This window comes from Quercus lobata, chromosome 6, assembly GCF_001633185.2.
Source record: "Quercus lobata isolate SW786 chromosome 6, ValleyOak3.0 Primary Assembly, whole genome shotgun sequence".
Taxonomy (NCBI): domain Eukaryota; kingdom Viridiplantae; phylum Streptophyta; class Magnoliopsida; order Fagales; family Fagaceae; genus Quercus; species Quercus lobata.
Genome location: NC_044909.1, coordinates 16,187,183 through 16,196,212, shown reverse-complemented (window position 1 = coordinate 16,196,212; position 9,030 = coordinate 16,187,183). Strand labels below are relative to the sequence as shown.

General features: G+C 40.1%; 1 protein-coding gene across 1 annotated transcript; it reads left to right on the top strand.

Annotated features, from left to right (window-relative positions):
• The first annotated feature begins 2,620 nt into the window (after nt 1-2,620).
• On the top strand, nt 2,621-3,388 carry LOC115949903. Its single transcript, XM_031067168.1, has 2 exons — nt 2,621-3,020; nt 3,147-3,388. Exons 1-2 carry the CDS (start codon nt 2,621-2,623, stop codon nt 3,386-3,388), a joined length of 642 nt encoding a protein of 213 aa, XP_030923028.1.
• The last annotated feature ends 5,642 nt before the right edge of the window (nt 3,389-9,030 follow it).

Here is a 9,030-nt window from a genome sequence, read left to right as displayed (position 1 = left end):
ATGTTGAATTGCATGTTTTTTATGTTTTTTAAAAAACATTATATCAAATTTCATACTAATCGGATATTATTTACTATTCAATTAAAAAACTAATTTTTTACGTGCAATTTTAGACTACAAAAACTCGAAATTTAAATATTTGACTGATGACATAGCTATTAATTTTTTATCTTATTGAAATTTTGCAAGCATGAAGGATATAAGAAGAAAATGTATTCTAATGGTGGGTGTGGGGGCCGGTCAGTCACTAAAGTTATTAAAGTCAAGTTAATTGGGCCTGTGGCCCATCCGAGGAGGCAAACTTGCTCGAGGAGGCCTATACCAGATTGAAAGGGTAACCAAACGAAGGGAAGAGGGAATATCACGAAAGGTGAGTTCAGTATTCGTCCGAGGACAAAACCCTTCTCGGCAATACGAGTCCGAGGACGATCAGGACGCCATCCGGTTACAAACATACCTCAGAGCTACGTCACCACTCAAGATGGGATAAGGGAGCCAAAGCTGGGAGAGAGAGAAGGCAAACAAATATCTATGGTAACAGCTGCCTCCGCATTAATTGCCTCCTAACCAACTCTCTGGCCGCATTAATGTGGAAGTAATGCCTGAACAATGGTGAAGCAGCCTTACAGCTACTAGAAGGAGGTTCCAAAAGGTGTTAGATGAGACAGAAAGAGATCTCCTGAACCCAACCTACACGTGTGTAATGAAGATGAAATAAAGAGGGCGGTATATAACATGAGAGAAAAGCATGCAGAAGGAGGTCGGAACATAGAGAGGAACAGAGAGAAAACCATAAAAGAAAACTTAGAAAGAACAGAGTTGTATTGGTTTCAAAGAAAAACCGATTGTTATAGCGGCTCTGATCCATCCATAAACGGGAGGTTGAACCATTTTGCTTCTAGAAAGGTTAATCTAGTTCTTGAACACCTACGCTCTACAAATTATATTGTTTGGGCCCCTAACGTGCTAACCCAATATCATTTTGGGATTGTTACGAATAGAGTCCTTACAATTGGTGTCGTTTGTAGGGAGAGCTTGTATTAACTTCAAAGACTTTCGGTGCAACGTTTATGATGGAGGAGGCAGGTCCACATTAGGAGGATGCCAACCCACACCAGGCAGAGTCAAGGGGCTCCCAACACGGTGATCCTCATAGGAGTCCCGAACGGAGAGAAGGCCGTAATGGGAGTGTACGCACAACTCGTACCACTAAAAGTCACTCTCATGGGAAGAGTCACGTCTCCCACGCAAAGCGTGACGGGAATCTACAACGTGAGATTGCCGATTTGAAGAGAGAGTTGCGTCATACCCGACGGGTGCGCTCTCCACCTTGCTCCGAATCATCATTCGAGGAGTCGGATGGAGCTAGTTATAGGCGAAGATCGAGAACTCCGCCAAGCGAGACTTTCTCCTATGAGGAGAAGCACGACCATCGACATAGGCACAGAAGTCCACCTAGCAGGGGCTTGGGTAACAGTGCCATGAACAAAGCCTTGAGCCAAATTTCCAAATCACCCTTTACGAAGAATATAGACGATGCAGTTCTTCCTCGACGATTCCATCAGCCTACGTTATCCCTATATGATGGCCGGTCGGACCTGGTAGAACATGTAAGCTATTTTAGCCAGAAAATGGCTATCTACTCCAGGGACGAGGCTTTGATGTGCAAGGTCTTTCCATCGAGTTTGGGTCCGGTGGCGATGAAATGGTCAACGACTTAGAAGCCAATTCTATTGAATCTTTCAAAAAACTGACCCGGGCTTTTGGTGCTCGCTTCATTACCTACAGTAGGGTTCCTCGGCCTTTGGGATTTTTGCTGACTATGTCTATGCGAGAGGGCGAGACTCTCAAGACTTATTCGGATAGGTACTGGGAAATGTTTAATGAAATAGAGGGAAAGAACGATGATGTGGCCATAACCACTTTCAAAGCTGGCCTCCCAGCCAATCACGATTTAAGGAAATCCCTGACGGGTAAACCTGTTACCAATGTACGCCAGTTGATGGACAGGATAGATAAGTACAGAAGGGTAGAGGAGGATCAACTTCAGGGAAAGGGAAAGGCCAAGGTAATCCCTCAGGAGAGGAGGGATTTCAGGTCGGACCGTTATAACAGTAACCGACCCCGGAAGGACTTTGTCGGGTAGTCGAGTTCTGCGGACACCCAGGTGGTTAATGCAATATTTCGAGAGCCAGTGCAGCAGGTTTTGGAGAAAATAAAGAATGAGCCATTTTTCAAATGGCCGAACAAGATGGCGGGAGAGCCTAGAAGACGCAACACGAACTTATATTGCCACTATCACCAGGATCATGGGCACACAACGGAAAATTGTAGGAATTTATGGGATCACTTGGAATAGTTGGTCCGAGAGGGGAAATTAAAGCAACTCTTGCATCACTCCAGCGGTAGGGCAAGCCAAACAGGTTCAGAGGTGCGTGGGGATGCTTCTTCGAAACTTCCTTTGGGTACGATTAACGTTATCTTTGCAGCCTTGGGGAGGAATAGATCTTGCCCTTCCAGGGTACTGTCGGTGTTTTGACCTCCGGCCGAGGAGCATTCCTAAGTATCGAAGAGAGTCAGGGTGGATGTCCCCCTGATTCTGGGCTTTTCGGATGAGGACATGGTCGGAACCATACAGCCCCATGATGATACTTTGGTGGTCACGTTGAGAATTGGCGAGTACGATGTCAAAAGGGTGATGGTAGATCAGGGTAGTGCTGTGAATATAATGTATCCAGACTTGTATAAGGGGCTAGGTTTGAAGCCAGAGGATTTAACAACCTACAACTCCCTTCTAGTAAGTTTTGAGGGAAGGATGGTCGCTCCCAAAGGATTGATCAGACTGCCTGTACAAGCAAGTACGGATGTGGTGGAAGTGGACTTTATTGTTGTAGACGTTTTCTCTCCGTACACGGCTATTATGGGCAGACCTTGGCTTCATACCCTTAAAGCGGTCTCGTCTACTTTGCATCAGAAAGTGAAGTACCCATCCGGAGGCCAAGTGTTGGAAATAGTAGGGAGTTAGGTGGTTGCTCGGCAATGCCTAGTAGCGGCTATACAGCATAGGCCAGAAGTAGAAACCTCGGCTACGGCCGACAAAGAATTATAGCAATTAAATCCCCCAGCATTACGCTTGGATGTACTAGCCGATGAGGTAGAGTGTGAAGATTTGGAGAGGGTAATTGTTGCTGGTGATCCGGAAAAATTCTTCCAGGTTGGGACTAAGTTGCCTTTGCAAGAGAAGGAGAGGTTGCTGGAATTCCTCCGAGCAAATGTAGACGTGTTTGCACGAAACCCGTATGAAGTCCCAGGGGTGGACACAAATTTCATTTGTCATCGACTCAATGTGAATCCCACCGTTATTCCCAGAAGACAGCCTCCTCGGTGACCATCGAAGGAGCACGCCGAGGCGGTTATGAGTGAAATGGCCAAGCTCAAAAAGGCTGGGGCTATCAAGGAAGTTTTTTATCCTCAATGGTTGGCCAATACAGTGGTGGTAAAAAAAGAAGACTGCTTTTGTCACCCCAATTAGGAACTACCATTACAAGGTGATGCCCTTCGGTTTGAAAAACGCCAGATCTACCTACCAACGTATGATGACGAAAATGTTTGAACCACAACTTGGTAGAAGTATTGAAGTTTATATCGATGACATGGTTGTGAAAAGTAAAGTGGTGTCCGAGCATGTGGAAGATCTCACGAGTATCTTTAGGATACTGAGAAAACATAAGTTACGCTTGAATGCTTCAAAGTGCTCCTTTAGTGTGGGTTCTAGGAAGTTCTTGGGGTACATGGTGACTTATAGAGGAATTAAAGTGAACCCAGATCAGATTAAGGCCATTAACGATTTGCAAGCACCTCGGAATCCAAAAGAAGTGCAGAAACTGACTGGAATGACTGCTGCTTTGAACCGGTTCATCTCCAGGTCAGCCGAGAGCTGTCGTCCTTTTTTCCGTCTATTGTATAAGTGGCAAGGATTTGAATGGACCGAGGAGTGTGCTGTGGCATTCCAACAGTTGAAAAAATACCTGTCCAGGCCACCTATCATGTCTAGTCCTGAGGTGGATGAGGTACTGTTTACTTATCTGGCGGTTGCCCCTCATGCAGTTAGTTTCGTCTTGATACGAAAGGACGGTGGTGTCCAAAGGCCAGTTTACTATGTAAGCTGTTAGGTTCTAAAGTTTAGGATTTTATGCATTTAGAACTCTAATGTGTATTGTTGGCAAACCATGATCAAAACAATGTGTTTAGAAGTGTTTAAACCTAACTCAAAGTTATATGTCAATGTAAAGTTGGAATCGAGTTAAAGTAGGAAGTATTGTGCCTTTCGGCCTGGCTCGATCAATCGAAAGACAGGCTTGATCGATTGAAGCTCGGGCAGAATGCTTTTCTGCAGATTCGTCCAACTCAGCCCTAGTTGTTTTAAAACGTTTTTAGGGTTTCTTATTTTTCCTAAGTATAAAAGGCAAACTCTAGCCACGTTTTAGTGTTGCACATATTTACGGTTTGTGTAAATCTCTTTTGAGATCTAGAGGAGCTTTCCTTTACACAAACATAGGGTTTTCAAGGAGAAGATTTATCTACGCCTTGATGATTAATTCAGTTGCTACCATTAAAGCTTAAAGAATACACAAGTGGGTGTGCTTGTAGCTGGTGGTGAATCCAAGAAAGAAGGAGTCCGTGGATTCGGAGCTTGCAGGTGGTCGTGTCAGTAAATTCTACTGGTCGGTAGCAATAAGAAGTCGAGCATGGGGGCTTGTAAGTCTTATTGTATGAACTTCGATTCTTTCAAGATAGTGGATTCAAGTTTACCTTGAGGATAGTTAGGTCAAATCCTCCACAGATTTTTACTGATTTGGTTTCCTAGGTGATCATATCTTGTGTTATTTATTTTCCGCTGCTTTGCATGATTTGATCTTTTATATTGTGATAATCTAGACTTGTTTAATTGGACTAAGTAACAACTTGGCTAATTACCTAGGTTTAATCAATTGTTTAAGAGGTCTAAAAACTATCAAGTGGTATCAGAGCGGGTAGCTCTTTTTGTTGTTGATCCTTTGATCACTGAGTTGATCCTTGACCCCTGTTGTCATAGAACACGAACACTCTCTAGTTATTCCTCCTCACTTTGATGGGAATAATTATGCTTACTGGAAAGTAAGAATGAAAGCATTCTTGAAATTCATTGATGAGAGGGTGTGGAACTCCATTGAATACGGATGGGAGAAGCCCATTACTCTTGTTAGTGAGTGGGAAACTTCTCAAAAAGAAGCAGCTTCGTTTAATAGCAAGGCTATGAATGCAATTTTTAACGCTGTTTCTATGGAGGAATTTAAGAGAATCTCGAATGTTGAGATCTTTCATACTGCTTAGAATATCCTCCAGACTGTGTATAAAGGCACAAAAGCTGTCAAAATAAACAAATTGCAGCAATTGACTTCTAAATTTGAAAGCATTAGGATGTCTGATGATGAATCTTTTGATGAATTCTATGCTAAATTGAATGATATTGTTAATTTTGCTTTTAACTTGGGTGAAATCTATGATCAACCTAAAATTGTTAGGAAGATTCTTAGATCTTTGACTAAAGACTTTAGACCCAAAGTGACTGCCATTACTGAAAGCAAGGACGTGGACTCCATCCTTGTTGATGAACTTGTAGGATCTCTTCAATCCTATGAGTTGGATCTACCCAAAACTACCAAATCCAAATCAATGGCTCTTAAGCCAGTTGATGATGTTGAAGGTGGTGGATTTGATGATGAGCTCTCTGCTACAGAGATTACCTATCTTGCCAAGAATTTTAGAAACTTTCTCAGGAATAACAATAGAAAGGCAAGAGGCACAAACACTGCTGAACCTAGAAATTTTAGGAAGCATGATCCCACTAAGGTTAACAACAATGATAAGCCTAGAGAAAGAGTAGGTCAATCTTCCAATAATTCCTTGGGCTCTCAGTGTTTTGGATGTCAAGGGTATGGACACATGAAATCTAAATGTCCAACCTATTTGAAGTCTTGAGGGTAAGGCTATGGCTGTAACCCCTAGTGATGGTGAAGTTTCTGTTCATGAGTCTGATTGTGATGAGGATGGAAACTTCATTCCTTTCACTGTTACTGCTGTAGTTGATGAGATCATATTTGTTGAAGAGAACCCTTCTGATGGGGAACTCTTTGAAGATGCAGATCTTCAAGAGGCCTATAATAAACTTTGCAAAGTTACTGCAAAGGATGCTATGAATGTTGAACTTGGCCTGAAGAAAATTGAATCTCTTGAGCTTGAAAAGAAAAATTTGCTTGTTAAATTGTTTGATGCTAATGATCTTTTGAACAATGTGAAAACTGAAAACATGCTTTTGCTTGATAAAGTTAAATCTTTGGAACTTGATTTATCTGTTGCTAGATCTGCTAGTTCTAAACTTGATCAAATGCTGAGCGTTCAAAAGTCGTCTTCTGACAAAACTGGATTAGGTTATGTTGATAGCATCTCTGTGTCCGCTCCCCATTCCACTAAGTTTGTTTCTTCATCTTCTTCTTCTGAACCTTCAGTGAGTGAGATAGTGAGTGAAACTGTCAAACCCTTTATGAGTGATGTTGCTAAACCCTTAGAAGGTTCATCATCTAGGAAGATTAGGATTGATCTGAAAGAATCTAAGCCTAAGAAGCCTACCCTATCTAAGGACAAGACATATGATAAACCTGCATGGGTTTGTCACTTTTGTGGAAAAACTGGACACATCTGTCCAAATTGCTACAAGCTGCAAGCTGCAAGCTGCTAAGAGAGCAAACAAACCAAAAGTACCTGTGCCTCAAGCACTTGATCCTATGGTACTTATTGGTGATTTGGTAAAGGCTTTAAACCTTTATTCCAATCCTGGAGTTGGTAATCATTCTCAAGTGAATAAGAACTCCAATGCTCGTGGTGCATCTAAAAAGTTTTGGATGCAAAAGACTCGACCTAACTGAGTCTTTTTGACATGGTCCTTGTGCTTCATTTGCTCTACCCTTTGTGACCATTGTTCTTTGGTTTTGTTTTTTTTGTTTCTAGGATTTGCATAACATAACATTCATGCATTTCATTCTAGGTGTTTTTTATTTTTATTAAAATAAAAAAAAAAAGGAAGAAAAAGGGAGCACATTTTGTTTTGCACTATTCTTCTTGTTTTTTTGAGAACAAGGTTGGTCAATTTATTTTCACATAACATGTCTTTTGTACCTTGTTTAGCTTTGATGAGCTTATTTATTGCACTTTACTAGTTGAAGATTTGTAGTGCATGTTGTGTGGGAAAGATGTGTATGGTTTTTGATTACTATGTCTTAATCTTGAAGTCACATGTTTTTAAATGTTGGACTTGAACTTTTAGAGAAAGGCATAAATAACCATCTCATCACTGTTCACTAGCCAATCATGAACACTTTAGTGCATATCATAAGATTTTGTGCTCGAGAAAGTGTAGAACATGCACAAAAAGAACATAAGGTGAAGCCTCGGTTAAAGTGCTTAATTCTTAAAATCAAGATTGGTGTGTACTATTAGGCTTGATGCCAAACTCACATAACTTAAAATTGGAATGTATATTATGAGGCATAAATACAAGAAACTTACATGATTGCAAGCTTATGATCTAGGAGATGTGAGAGTTATATGATGTAACTCTTTAGGTGATAGTCTCTTTTAAATTCCTTGTGATGAATTTTGTAGACTTTGTGATTGATTGCTATTCACATATCACCTCACATGTATCTCAAGTTTTTGCTAGTTGCACACACTACACGAGTTACTCTTTGCTAAACATTGTACATGTTATTATGTGTGTTTATGGTCTAACCAACCAAGTTATTGCAAATACTTTGAATTATGTGTAAACTTAATTTGTTGCTTGAAAATTTGTGGAGAATGCAAGAAATTTTGTTTTTGGGAATTTTGGGCTTAAAATTCTTGATTTGAAGAACATATCATCTCATACTCATGCATTTTTGTTCTTAAATTTCAATGCTTTGAGTTAAATCATCTTGTTTTTCAAAAATTGTGTTTTTCCTCAAAAATATGGTGAGCCTCTACCTAATTCAATCGGTCCATTCTGTTTTTCGACCGATCGAAATTTTTAAAATTTGAGAGAGGGAGTCTCTGTCTATTTCGACTAATCGAGGCTGATTTTCAACCGATCGAAACTCGTGAATCAGGTTTTTTAAAAGACAGATTTGGACTTTTTCAAAGTTACTTTTCAAATAGTTCTTTTATTTTCTCTCTCTCCGCGTTGGCTCTAGGCTCCACCATCCATTTTTTGTCATTTTCCTTCAAGATTTTTGCAAGGTTTTTGTCCTTGGAAGCCGGTAAGTCCCTTTTGCCCTTCTTTTTCAAGTTTATTTCTTGATTTCATGCATTTTTCATGCATTATCATGGGTATTTTCGGAACTTTCAACATATTGAGGTTTTTTATGATTCGAACCTATTTTTGTGAAATTGATCAATGGGTTTTTGTGCTATGATGTTATAATGATGTTCCCTATAGTTTAATTTGATCAATTTTATGGTTTTTGAAAAATTGAAAATTCTAGGGTTTTGAATTTGATCCGAATTCGGGATTTTGTCAAATTGGTTTAAATTGATGAAATTGGCTTATCCAATTGATGTATTTGGTCATTATTTTTGTTATTATATCATGTGTAATGATCAATTCGTCAATATTTTTCAAATTCATCAAGTGGTTTTCCAAATTTTGGGGTTTTTGTGTTAAAAATCTTAATGTTCAAGCCAATTTTGTAATTTGAACCTTTTGGACTTAATTCGCTGCATTAGAACATGCATCATGACATTTAAACTTGTTCATGCATCATATAGATTTTTATTCTATATTCTATTTTTGTGCTAACTTGCAGTCTACCCTTGGTTTTGGTTTTGTGTTTTTTGTTCTTTCGCTCTGTGTTTTGATCCTTATCTTAGCACCATGCCTAGGAAAACTAGAGCTCATAGGACCACTTCCACTTCCTCTGAGTCTCCCACTAGGGTTGAGCTGTTTAAGAATGATAA

Bases quoted from the DNA above. Each gene is read 5' to 3' on its own strand.
- LOC115949903 (XM_031067168.1), top strand. From the start codon at position 2,621: ATGGTCGGAACCATACAGCCCCATGATGATACTTTGGTGGTCACGTTG. The intron at 3,021-3,146 runs GTTAGGTGGTTG...TGGATGTACTAG, and splicing joins AGTGTTGGAAATAGTAGGGA to CCGATGAGGTAGAGTGTGAA.